General features: G+C 37.0%; 1 protein-coding gene across 1 annotated transcript in view; it reads right to left on the bottom strand.

Moving 5' to 3' along the window:
* LOC149805341 (vacuolar protein sorting-associated protein 54-like) overlaps positions 1–14,561 on the bottom strand; it is a 55,821-nt gene that overhangs the window by 8,903 nt on the left and 32,357 nt on the right. The window contains exons 10-13 of the mRNA XM_089949338.1: positions 13,108–13,213; positions 10,281–10,368; positions 8,057–8,178; positions 560–640 (exon numbers count right to left, since the gene is read on the bottom strand). Coding sequence (XP_089805464.1) covers positions 560–640; positions 8,057–8,178; positions 10,281–10,368; positions 13,108–13,213 — 397 coding nt within the window. The remainder of the gene's footprint in view (positions 1–559; positions 641–8,056; positions 8,179–10,280; positions 10,369–13,107; positions 13,214–14,561) is intronic.

Below are 14,561 nucleotides of genomic sequence, written 5' to 3'. Positions count from 1 at the left end.
GTAGTAGTGATGAATGGTGGATTATGCTGCTTGATGATGGGACAGCAGCATCATTCACTTGTCCCTGACATGTAACTATGATGTCACTATTGTCCAGTATTTCCATTTCACCAAATTAATTCATTATTTCAAACAATGTGATCAATCTGAATTGCTGCAACTGAATTCTATCCAACAGCTGAGCCCCTAAACTATTCAAACATTTTGCAACACTATTTTCACAAAGAGTTGCAACTGAGAACCAGTCTTGGTATTTTATCAGCATGAACATGATGGAATTGCAGACTGGGATTCTCCTTCTTACCAGGCCTAGAGAATACAGAACAAATCTCACACTCAGACTCAGGCTGAACAAAACATTCTTGCTTCTGATTGGCCAATCCAACTAAGTATATTATGCATGAGATTGAGTGTTTTAAACATTGGGTCAGATCAATTATTACATTGTAAGTCAAATGAGCTGTAAACTTTGTACAACACAGACATGTCTGTAATGCATATGTACATAATTAATTCTTGGCATAAGCCTCAAAAGGAAATGAAGAAATGTAAAATTTACCCTAGATAACTGTGTATGTACCATACTCTCCATGATAGTGACTAGTTTGTTGGAGATCTCATCTATGTGGTCTTTATAGTCCTGAAAAACATAAATGGTTATTTTGACTTATTCATAAAGATTAAGAGATACAATATTAATTTTCAGATTAAAAAATTCATATAAATTTTTGTTCACAGTAAGAGATGTTCGAAAATTGTACATTAATGCCTGCCAAAATAAACATGCGCTTGTAAAAAATTCTTATATACAATGAACATCCACTTTAGACTTGACTGATGATGGTGAGTGGCTATCCTAATGGGCACCATAGTAAGCAGAAGGTCAAAACTGTTTTCATTGCTAGAATGTGTCTCATACTACAAAACATTGCTGACTTGTGGGGACCATAGTAAGAAGGTTAAAACTGTTTTCACTGCTAAAACGTGTCTCATACTACAAAACATTTCTGACTTGTGGGGACCACAGTACAGTAAGAAGGTTAAAACTGTTTTCATTTCTAGAATGTGTCTCATACTACAAAATATTGCTGACTTGTGGGGACCATAGTAAGAAGGTTAAAACTGTTTTCATTGCTAGAATGTGTCTCATACTACAAAACATTGCTGACTTGTAGGGACCACAGTAAGAAGGCTAAAACTGTTGCTAATACCCACATTGGGGGCCCAGAGTGGCCAAGTGGTCTAAAACACTTACTGTTACAGATCACTGCCTACGTGGGTATGTGAGAAAGCTTGCCAGTACCTTCTCGTGGTTCTTTCCAGGGTTTTCCTGGGTTCTTCCTCCACCATTAATACTGGCCACCATGTATTACCTATCTTATGCTGAAAAATGGCATTGAAGCCCACAACAACAACAAATACCCACATTGATTCAGTCCATTAAATAGGCCTGCAGTTTCATACTTAATAAGTAAATGACATTTACTTATTGATGCATAGATAGTCTTTACTTCAGACATAGATATTCCTTATTTCTTAATCTGCAAAAATCCTTCCATATTCATTCAGTAATATATCCATTAACAAACATTAGTCAGTTACTATCTGAATGTATATGGCGAAGAAATGGATGGGTTGACTGGTACAGGACAGCATTTTACAAATTTCTTAATGGTTTTGGACCCACCACACAATACTTTAATTGCTCCTGTTTGGTGATCTGTGCCTGAAGTTATTGGCAAAAAAGAGGATCTCTAACAGTTTTGATGGTCCCAGCTCCTATGTGTGTGTATGTGTGTGGGACAAGCCCCCTTTTTCCAGAGGTGGGGGGATTCACAAGATCTCAAATCCTTCTTTTACATCTGCTTCTTCAAGTGGTAAGAAAAATAAACATCTTCCGCTTCTGAGCAGCTCAGTCCAGTCCACATACCACTTCGAGACTCTGGTGGGATCATGATGATGCCCTTGATTAAAAGGGTCCAATGAAGAAAACAGCTTGAAGACATAGGATTGATTTACCATTAGTGAAGCATGTTCTTGGCTAAGAAAACAGGAATCCATGTGTGTGTGTGTGTGATTTGATTTTTAATGTAGCTTTAACAACTTTTCAGTCATATCACTACAATGTCTGCAGTGTGGCAGTTTATAGTGATGTCTAGCGCTCGGGCATCATGCCACAGACATAAAGCATGATGTCCCACCCAGTCACATTATCCTGACACCAGGCCGACCAGTCCAAACACTAACCTCTCAATGTTAAGCGCCAAGCGAGGCAGCTGTTTGTACCATTTTTTAAAATAAGTCTTCGGTATGACTCAGCCGGGGATCAAACCCATGACCTCCCGCATCCAAGGAGGATGCTCTAATCACTAGGCCACTGGAGTGGAAAAAAGCAGGGACTGTCATGAGATAATCAGAACAATTGTGGAAAAACTGAAGATAGTCAACCAATAAGGTGTATCTATGTGTCTGATTCTACCTGCTGTTCCAATGGTTACTAGAAAGTAGGTCCTGTATGAAAGTCGAGTCAGACAGGCTCTAGACAGTGGTTCATAGAGTGTCAGCTATATCAAAACCCACAGGAGATTCCATTTACCTGGTAAATGCCAAGGCCTTTGGCTGAGACAGGTTGAAATGGGTGTGAAGGTATACGTCTGGCCTAAGCCCTCAATGTTTCTGAGATTGTGGAAGAGTAGGCCTTGATTGTGATCTCCTTGAAAAGCCATAGGATGAAGTTAGTTATTTGTGGTACATGTACCAGGCAGTTGCTGTAGTTATGTCTTAGCCAACATCACTGATAAAAAAACTCTAAGTTCCCCCATCTACACTTTCAAAGTGGAAGGATTTCTTGTGTGATGAATTGAAGATGCTGTCAGGATTTTATCAAAAGGGGGTATGGTTCTGTAATGAGAACCCCTTTGACAGTCTGCTGTCTAAAGGGTCACATGCATAGATAGCTTAGCCAACTTGAACAAGGTAGGAAACTTCTTTTTGGTTGTTATGTACAATTTTCCACAGACCATGGATACTGTATCTTGGATATCTCTGCTCCCAAAGCAGATTTTCTACTGATCTCTGCCAGAGTTTCACTTTCTTGGATCCATGCTTTGCTGACCACTATGCCATATTTCTTATCTGTTCCATAATGCTGTATTTGGGTTTTAAGTCCATCACTGCTACTGTTGGCTTGTTCTTACAGAATTATTCTGTTAGGTTTGTAATTATTCATTTTATCTTGTCCTTTCAAGCGCTAAACAGTTTTGCAACACAACATCCCACAGTGGTGCTGAATTATTTAAGGAAAGAATCAAATTGCACTCTACTTTTAAATTTAGTTTCACAACTATACTTGTCATGACAAAGTACCCAAATCTGCAAACAGTTGCCTACCTGAATAACAACATGAAAAGTGTTACAAGACTTCTACCAGTAGCAATACATATGTAGTGACAAGCACTTTAGCTAAATAAAAGTTTTATGATGTGAAAAGTACATTTTTATATGCATGACTTTGAACCAATTTGCAGGAGTTCTCATGCATCAGTGCTCTCCAAGTGCATGAATTTGTACAAATTCTGCACAATTCCTGCACTTGTGCACCTGGCAGCATCTCTGTAATTATGTTCACCACTTGTATGGAGAACTGTTTTTGTCTGAAGGCATGTTTCATATGAGTTAGGTATACAGATTCAACATCTTTGATTTTGAATGGAAAATCAAGTTGTTTCAGCAGCTGAAGAGAAGCCAGGATTTTCCTGAGAATTTCCACTGCTAGGTTCAAAATGTTACTGACTGATGATTTTTCTCCACTTAAGGGAGCAATCAGAATTACTCATCAGTGATTTCGCTGCTTTCTACTTGACTTTGGAAATCACAGAGATTAGGGGAAAGATCAAAGTGTGAAGACCATTCTGATACAGGCTCTTGGATTTGGGACTAATGAAACAATGGTTGCTAGCTTTGTCTTTCTTCTCATTACAAACAGATCCATGGGAGGTTGACCCAAGTGAGTGCATATTTGACTCAAGACCCAAAAGTGACTGAACCAACTGGTGAAAATTTGTTAATTCTCTTGGTACAGTGAGTATGTTTGGGCACTAGGCCTTCCTTGAATTTGGATTTGTTGATGATGATATGACCAAAGAAAATCCCAAACCAGAATGCAGAGATCAGGGAAGTTGGTTCCCCTTTGCTTGCTGACGTAAATGCTGACAGTTAAATTGATGGACAGAAAAAGAACACCTTTTCCAGATGTCTCCTGCCACAATAAAAAGCAGATACAATGGACTTCATCTCCTGGAGACTGATGTGCAGATAGACTTCTTTAGTGGACAAAGATTGCTCACCTGGCAGTAGAGCAGTAGGTGGACACACCAGCCTGTTGTGCTGGCATCTGTATAGATCGTGATTACTTAAGTTGATTCTATAGCAGGATTAGTGTTGTAAGCCATGCGATGTCCTCCCATTTGTTGAGGAGAGACCTTCTATAGTCTGAAACAAGGCTGATCAAATCCCATAGCCTGATATCCCAGACTATTCATTTTCAAAGATGGAGAAGTAACATTTATCAAGATCTTGTATGTGTGCTTCAATCAATTTATCTTCTATCTGGCTATTCATGCCCTCTGGATATAATGAATGCCTAAACTGACCTCTCTTCATTAAATAAATTCACATCCTGTGATATATTACACCTGCAGTAAGTGGTCATTTATAACTCTTGCATGCATGTGCACTAAAATACCACTTGAATGTTTATTGGGCTGAGGGACCAAATTATTGGTCAATCAAAACACTTAAAACAAACTAAATCCAGTAAAATAAATTAGCAATGTTTTAAATGGTCCTCTTACACAGAGTTGTCACAACCAGGATAATTACAAGTGGATCACCTTTTGATTTCAATCCAGCCAGTGCAAATTAAATCACTAAACGGCACCTTACCAATATCAGTCTTGGTTCCTTTATGAACTGACTAAATGAAAGTAACAATTAATTCATTTTTACTTGATTATACATATGATCAAATTCCATGTGCACTATCTATTTCAAGTGAAAACATTACTCTAAGGAGCTGTACTTATATCTAACTGGCAGCATGTATATTATGACTATTTTAGACATAGATGTCAAGCAAAGTGATTTTTACTATGCGGATAAAATTAGCTTACAAAATTATTTTTTGCAAGGACGATGAAAATGATTTGGAGAAAGAAAATTCATGTGAAAGTGGAGGGATATAACGTAAGGCTGTCAGTGAGTCTGAGGTAACTATTTCTCTAAACAGACATAAACCAAATTCTGTGGCAGCAAATACTTGAATAAGACACAGCTCAAGTGGCAGAGGAATCTGAAGTACATTCAGCTGATAATTTCCCTTGGACTGAATTCATCGACTAAGAAGGAAAGATATGCAGATATTGCAAACAATATCACTACTGGTACAGGTTGGAAATTCAACTAGTACATTTTGTAATGGAAATGACGATCTCAGGACTGAACCAATCAATTCTCATAACAGTTTAAGACCTCAAAAGGCCTGTGCTGTACAATTCATGTATGACACTAACCAGCATTGGAAGAAAATCCCTGAAGTTAGAGTTGCTGACAATCCAACCGGTAAGGCCATTTTAAACTAAATAAGAATGAATTTTAAAAAAAATGAGAGCTCTCTTTCGTAAAGCATAACCCTAGCCTTTATATAAGTGGGGGGGTAAAACTAGTGTTGCTTATGTTATATATACCTGCTACTAAACCTGTTCCCCATTTACTGGGGTACCCCTCTCCTTCCTACCTTTTGGGCTAGTGATTGGAAAGGAAGTCTGCATGTTCAAAAAGGTGGTGGACAAAGTTTACTGTCTCCTTCTTCCAGACTTTACTTGGGCACAAGAATTTGTGAGGCAGTAGAAGAGATGGTCTCTGGCATCTATCTTCACAATGACATTAAGAAGCAACTGATGTCTCCATTCTGATGTTGTTGTTGTTGTTGTTGTTGTTGTTGTAGGGTTTAACGCCATTTTTCAGCACAAGATAGGATATACATGGCGGCCAGTATTAATGGTGGAGGAAGAACCCAGAAAACCCCCCAGCAAGAACCAATGACCCATGAGAAGCTACTGGCAAGCTTTCTCACATAACCACATTAGCCGAATCCGAGACTCGAACCGACACAGACAGGGGTGAGATGGCAGTGATCCGTAACTGTGAGCGCTTTAGACCACTTGGGGCCCCATCTCCATTCTGAATCTTGGTGTACAAATGTACTGGCTGAGAGGGCTTGAATCCATACCTGCCAACCCTAACAAGCCCTCTGCAGTAAGGCAGTCAGTTTCTTTCTGTAAGTTAGACTAGTTTTCCGTAAGGCGTAACAAAATATGTTCTGCTATTATCAAGCTGGAAAAGATGCCTTAAAAAATGTTTAAAAGTGTTTTTTGAGACTGATGCACAGGTGGTAAACATAATGTTCAACTAAAAAATGTATAAAGAACACATACACCTTAATTACCTCCAGTACAGTTTCACGAACTGCAGTTCCAAACTCTATGCAGATGAATGGCTTCTTGCTATTTTAATGAAGTCATCACTGGCCTTTTCTTTTAATTCCAGGTGGTAATGGCAATCATTTCTCATCATATGAGACATACTCAAATCAACACACGATGTCCCATATACTTAACTGTTGCCCTTCTGGCTTTTCTTTTCCCCCAAGAATCTGTATATTCCTTTTTATTCCTCTATACTATTAAAACTTTTTAAAAGGCTTATTGTCTGTTTTGTCTTGAACATATATTGCTGTTGTGTGCCATTTTAAGACAATTCTATTTTGTATAAAAAATCTGTGCAGTTCAAAGTGTCTGAGGTAGTCTGTAAAATTAGTCTGTTTCCAGACTCACTCCACCAAATCTAATATAAAAGCTGGATTCAAATCAAACTCACAAGCCAGTATCCGGATTTAACTGCAACAATTACATTTCCATAATTTAGTAATTATTTCCAATGGTCTTTATATATAATGGTCATTTCCATAAGACCTGCAGTCAAACTGCAAGGATTGATGGGTCTTTTGAATCTATGACTGGACAGAGAATGACACTGGCCTTGGGAACTAGAAAAGTCTCGAGTAAATCCCAGTGATTTTTTTTGTGATCAATCCCAACTGAACATTTTGTTGTTTAACGCCATTTTTCAGCAAAAGATTGGCTATACACGGTGGCCAGTATAACTGGTGGACAAAGAACCCTGGAAAACCCCGGAAAGAACCATTGATCCACAAGAAGCTACTTGCAAGCTTTCTCACATACCCACAGACCATTTTGTAAAGAGTGTGTTTATTTCCTGCTGTGGAACATTAACTCTTTATGGGTTTGTTGATGTCTGTAGCAAAGAGAGTCCTTGACAGCTGGGGAATATGATTTGGAGGCTCTGCTAGATTTCTGGATCCACTACTGGTCAACAGTCTCTACCATTCCATGGCAAAGTGCTCATGTCTTCACCCACCAAGATATCAGAAAAGAGTTACACAAGCATTGCATCATTTTCTATGGAAGGCTGACGAGTAAAGAAGCTGGGTCAAAACTTGATTTTACATCTGTATTTGTTTTTGGTGGTGCTCAGAAACTGGGCCATCACAGAGGAAAAGGAACTGGACAAGGGTTTCCCTGTTTGGTGTGCCATAGATAGATCATTCCTAGTTCTTGCTGGTCGTGCAAGAGGTCTGCCTATTTGGTGGCCTGTTTCCCGACTCTTCTATAGAGTCATGTAATAGGAGCATGTAAGATAGCAAATGCAATCGAAGACTGATTTTGCAAATGTATTTTAGCAGCACAGTTGTGGATCAGGATAAGTCTCTGCTGGAAGATAACCAATGTAGGTACTGTACTGGTGCATTCCAAAATTAGAGGGACTTTCAGACAATACATTGTGTCTAATTCTTTAAAAGAAAGGACATTTCGTGCAGAAAAATCAGCACTTGTTATGAACAGGTGAAAAGAATATATTATACCCATGCTTATATATACCTATCTCTGTGCTTATATTTATCAGAAAATAAACCTACCTTAAGTATCTGATCGAAATACTTCAGCATGTTCATGTATTTACTGATTAGTTTGCTTTCAAAATGCTTCTTCAATCTAGGCATAAAATATACAATTAACTGTAGACATCTGGAAGCTAAAGCTGCAAAAAAGAAAGAATTCTCACATTACATCCATGAAAATAAAATTCACAATCACATGCAATTTTCATAAATGTACAATTTATAGTGGAGTTCTGGTAATAATTCAAACCACATATATAAAACTTGTGCTCTCAAAAATTATGACTGCATGCATGTTTTTGGTTTTATAAACATAACCTAAGAGAAATAATAATCAAAGGCATTATTGTTTATAAGTGTTGTATTACCTTAGTGTTTCTACTTTTATCTATCACAATTATATAAGAGTCAAATGAAAAGACTGATACTCCAAAAAAGAAATTCCAGGAAGTTTTGACAAGTCAATGTGAGTGGTAGGTATCTCTGATATCATTCATTGATAATATGATTGTCAAATTAACTGATGTGGTGGCCATATTGAATGTCAGATTGATACTATTTTCATCCTTAGAAATCTGTTGGTGAAAACCCTACGTCAAAATAAGCATCCATTCACGGTGGAGTAGTGACAACAAGATTTTCAAGATGGTCATACTGGGTGTATGATTGGCACCATTTTCATTTAGGACCAACCATGAATCATGAGAAGTCTATTTATGAAAACCTGATATTGATATGATCATCCATTTGGAAGGAGTTGAGATAACAATATTTTCATGATGGATACCATGGTGGCCATACTGAGGGCAAGTTTACATTATTTTCATAAAGGATCAACTAGACAACAAAAGAACTCCTCTGAAGAAATCCCATGTCAAAATGACTTTTGATTTAAGAGAGGTAGCAATAAAGAGATTATAAACATGGCTACCATGGTAGCCATATTGATAGTCAGTTTGCATCATTTTCATTTAGGACCAACTAGACAACAAAAGAACTCTTCTAATGAAAACCCAATGTCAAAATGACTTTCCATTTAAGACAAGTAACAATAAAGAGATTTTAAAGATGGCCACCTTGGAAGCCATATTGGGCATTACATTGGTAACATTTTAATTTAGGACCAATAAGACATCTTAAGAAGTCTTCTGGTGAAAACTCCATGTTAATGAACTCTTTGATTTGGAGGAATAACAATAACAATTTAAAGATGGCTACTAAGGAAGCTATATTGGATATCCAACTGGCACCGCTTTTAGAAACAACTAGACATCTTAAGAAGTCTTTTGGTGAAAGTATAATGTTGATATGACCAGCCATCTAGGAAAAGTAGCATAAGATTTTCAAGATGGCACTGTGGGAGCCATATTGGAAGTCAAAATGGTAACATTTTCATTTTGGACCAAATAAGCATTATAAGAAGACTTTTGTTGAAAACCACATGTTGATATGACCATCTATTTGAATAGGAGTAACAATACCAAGATTTTCAAGAGGGCCACTTTCGTGGCCATATTGGATGTGCAAATGGCATCAGTTTCAATTAGGACCAGCTATGCATTATAAGAACTCTTCTGGTGAAAATCCCATTCCAATATTGCCTTTTATTCATGAAGTTTTGCAGTAACAAGATTTTCAAGATCGCTGTCACAGCAGACAATAAATCAACATTTAGGAGCAACTACACAGGATATGAAGTCTTCATTGAAATCCCCATGTTGATATAAGGAGGAGTAACGATAACAAGATTTTCAAGATGTCGTTGTGGCACCTATTAGGGATGTCTGAGTTTAATTTAGGTCCAACTAGACCATGTGATGGATGTATGTAAAGGTTGCATAGTAGTTTAGGAGCAGAAGTGATAACAAATTTGTGTCAATGGATGGATGCATGATGGACAACAGACCAATACATAAAATCTCCTGGTCTTTGTCCAGTACAACTAATAAAAACCAGCGAAAGTCTAATAATAAATCTTCACCTAAAAAAATTATACCTTTTTACTTGTATTAACTGATTTTTTTTCCAAAATAACATTAATGAGTTCACAGATTGATTTTCCAGAATTAAAGGTTTGTTTGATTGTGTACATAATGCATTTCCTCCCAAAAAGAAACTGCAATCACAAATTTTCTTTTTTCCAACCAATGTGCTGGTTACAATCATGTCTCTAAAATGTCTATGAAACTATAATATACATTTATATCAAGTATTAAAATGTCATTCTAAGCATGCTGATTACCTAAATTTTTTGTTGATATAGTTTTCAGGCCAACTAATTCTAAGGCACCTGCTCCTAAGACTAGCTGACAGGTTCTGGAATTAAAAGTCTGAAAACAAATTGTAAAATCTTTAAAAACTTATCTAGTATAAAACATAAAAACAGAGATGTATGAAACATATATTTCATAGCATTAGATCTGACAACAAAATGAATTCAGTAATAATGTGGCATTCTAGTATTCTGTTCCATAATATGGTAAGAATTATCATAAAGCTCAGTAATAATGTGGCACAGTCTAGTATTCTGTTCCATAATATGGCAAGAATTATCAGAAAGCCCAGTAAGAATGTGGCACAGTCTAGTATTCTGTTCCATAATATGGCAAGAATTATCAGAAAGCCCAGTAATAATGTGGCACAGTCTAGTATTCTGTTCCATAATATGGCAAGAATTATCAGAAAGCCCAGTAATAATGTGGCACAGTCTACTATTCTGTTCCATAATATGGCAAGAATTATCAGAAAGCTCAGTAATAATGTGGCACAGTCTAGTATTCTTTTCCATAATATGGTAAGAATTTGGATTAAAAAAACCAGTACAAAGGTGAAAAAAAGCAAATAAACAAACAAGATTTAGGGGGTTTCTTTCAGCAAATACAAGTGCAAATATGAGTGTAAAATTGCAATAAAAGTCTTAGAGGTTTAACTGGCACTCTCATGATAGATCTTTTCCTAATTAAGCAAGAAGTATTGATATTTGTTTACTTTTTAAGAATTTGCCTTTTAGTTTCTGTTTTTAATCAACCATCATTAGTATGCTGTTGAATCTGATAGACAGGCACAAATCTAACAAACATTACAGTTAGTTACATTATAACAATTTCATTCTCAACAACTGCATAATAAAAAATACACACATGACCTCCACTAATTACAACAAGATTTCTGAGGAATGCAGTGGACATAGCTTTCAGCTTATGCAGGCAAGACAAAAACACATAGCTTATCAGCCAACAAACTTTGGTCACATAGCTTGTTTGGTATTTTAATGGCACATCAACACAAGCCAGGTTATACAATGTCAAGGGAATATATTGCTTTCCCCAGAGACATTCCACAACAGTCACCTGGGATTATCTGAGCAGGATTTGAACCTGTGACTTAAGACTTGCAAATCCAGCACACTAGCTACTGACCCACTACAGCTTCCATAGAAATATCATCCAAAAAATTTAGTTGATGACAGCAACTGGTGTAGAGGATGTAACTTTTCAAAACTTAAACAAAGAACCTTAATATAAATATTAGTGGCATCACTATTACCACTGCAATCAGAAAATACGTGTCTTGCCATTCACAGATTAGAAAAAATATTTGGTAAGTGTATGTGAAGATGCAAAGTCAGTTTTAAAAATTAGGCTGGACAACTATTCTTTAGACAATAATTTCATAGGACAAGTCAACTGTAACATCTGAATCTAACAAGTAACAGTAAAACATGTGGACATTTAATTTAAGAATGGAGATTCTGAAGTAGATGATATTGGAGCTGCAGTGGTTGAGTTGTTAGTATGTCACTCACTTGGTATGCTAAATCCTGCCCAGATGAACATCCTGCAGGTTTGAAGATGTAGAACAGGGCCAATGTGCCCTCCCATATGTCATAAAAGATGATTAATGGAGATAGGAGCTGCAGTGGTTAGTGTATCAGACTTGTGACTGAAAGGGAACAGGTTTGAATTCTACCACTGGATCAGCACAGGTCAGCTACAGTGATCTGTCCTTGGGCAAGGCACATTACTGTAAATATCTTGGCACTAAACAACCTACCTGTGCTGCTGTGTTGTAATGCAACAAACCAAACTGCCCAGCCCAGCCCATGTGGACTGACATAATTATTGTGCTGATGTGCTTTGAATCATCACTCTGTCTGTCTTTATTGTTTTTTTCTGATACCACTTTCACAAAAAATAACCTATCATTGGGATATATGCTTCTATTGGCATTAATTATATTTATTTTGATGTTTTATTATTAATGATAACATGACCACTTTTAAAAGGTATCTTCACTATGAGTGTTTAAATTTGTTTTTCTCTCCTTGACTTATTCAAAAACAACTTGATGCATTACATTTGCCTTTCACATATTATCTGTCATGGAATGCAGGGCAAACATTCCTGCATAATGAGTGTTATCTGAAACTGACATGGAAATGCACTGAGCATGATCATGGAATGTCCCCACCCCCCCCAAGGGAATACAGATGCAATGTGTGTCCATCACTTGTATCTTAATGACAATTATATTTTCAGCAGTGAAAGCAGCAATGTCACAGAAGGTAAAGTTTTATATTAACCTCTTTTGAAAAATTTCTTGTCTCAGGCCTCACCTTACATAGGTACACTTACATAATAACAGTCTTGGGTTGGACAATTTGTGGATGTTAATGGTGTTTCTACCTTCACAATCTTAGTTCTACAAGAGATTTTTCACTACAGCTGGATAAACAGTTAACTACCATTAATGTCCTCAAATCCTTCAACATAAGACTGGTAACCCATACCTAACACATTTTGTTTAGTTTTGTTAAAGAATGGCCACAAAATGAAATTCCCTATGGTACGACATCAAGGAGGGGGTCTACACATAATAAGGTCTTCATAGTTCCAGACAGATTATGATGTCTGAGTATTCAGAAAGTGCATTAGTGTTAGAAATCACATTTCATGATATACTTGTTTTTTTTATATAAAAATTTATAATCCTTATTCCAACATACCTGCCTGGTTCTTTTACATAGAGAAGTCAAAATCCCCAAACTATAGTAAATGAATACAACTCACTTTGAGAAGATCAATAAGTCGTGTCAGTAGATCAGGAGCTACTGAGGGAATGTCATCCACAATCTGACAATACTCCACTATCATCTTCAGTAACATCAACACTGTCCTAGAAAGATGAAAACATGTGTCAGATCACATAAGGATCATACATGTTAATCTGTGTTCAAATGTTTGCTGGAACATGAAGAACGGTTTAAGCCTGAAGGTTCCAATATTTTCCCTAGCTGCTTCAACAAATGCTTGCACAAAGCAAAACATGTATGATCATTATTCATACATACATTATATACCACGTTTTTACAATAAAGTTTTTTTTTTAAAAAGCTCACAAAAAAATGCATTTTTTTTATAGTAAATTGTGTTTCTCAGAGAACACTTACCAGATGACATTTATGCTCTATTACCTCTTGAATCCATCAATCATAGAAAGTCAGAAATAGTTTCTTTTCCATCTATATTCCATATATAAAGGGAAGAAACTCTTTGCAACAATTCCCAATAACACCTTTAATATCACCACTGGGTTGATACAGTTGTCTATCAGTTTTGCTTCAGTGAGACCTCAACGATGATGCTCACATTTGTGGGTTTAACAGCAACGTGATCAGGCAAGCATTGTCAGTGAAACATAATTTACTAAAAATTGTATTGTAGTCTTTGGATAAGGAACACACTACCTCTACCATTTTCAACACTGAGGGAATAAGGTTTTTTCTCGGTATACCACTCACGTAATAAAAGAAAAGATGGTCACCTAAGCCATGATGCCAATACCTTTGTAAGAGGGAAGCAATAAGTTTCTTTCTTAACAAGTAAACGACACATAATTGGGCGAATCCAATGAAAGTGCTGTTCTACACCTGTCATAAGGCTGTGCTTACTGTAGACAAGTCTGGTGATGGTCTGAGCTGCTGCCACCAGACCTACCTGATCCAGTTCTTGTCTCTGCAGAGCTAGATCAAGCAGACAGAAACTTGACAAGGTTGTTTGTGCATGCCAGCCAACTGCCCCTATTATGTCTCAGATCGCCATGTTCCATCAGAATGCAAGGTTAACACAGATGGCTCTTAGCCAACTGTATTACCTACTTAAGCCACAATACTGGGGCTTGGGTGAATATATCCTCTTTTTCCATCTTGACTGTAAGAAATAGGCATTGTGTCTCCATCCCAGCACTTTTCTGTGTACTTTCAGCATGGAGATCAGGTCCTGTATCACTGCCTAAGTCTTACATTTATTGATGGTGCAGAGAGAATGGAGGACTATTCTTTGATTGCCCATTGCTTGCAGCCTGTTGTTTGCTATGAAGCCTGTGTTGGAAAACAGGATGAGTGATTTTGGACTATTAAATCTGAAACTGGTAACTTGGTCTTACAAACCCTTATCATGACTTAAATCTGCTTTACCATGATGTCTAAATGTGTCTGAGAGCATGGGTGTGTGTGTGCGATTTG

Source organism: Sinohyriopsis cumingii, chromosome 2 (assembly GCF_028554795.1).
Source record: "Sinohyriopsis cumingii isolate HCF-2022 chromosome 2, ASM2855479v2, whole genome shotgun sequence".
NCBI classification, from domain to species: Eukaryota; Metazoa; Mollusca; class Bivalvia; order Unionida; family Unionidae; genus Sinohyriopsis; species Sinohyriopsis cumingii.
This window is presented reverse-complemented; position numbering and strand designations above follow the sequence as displayed.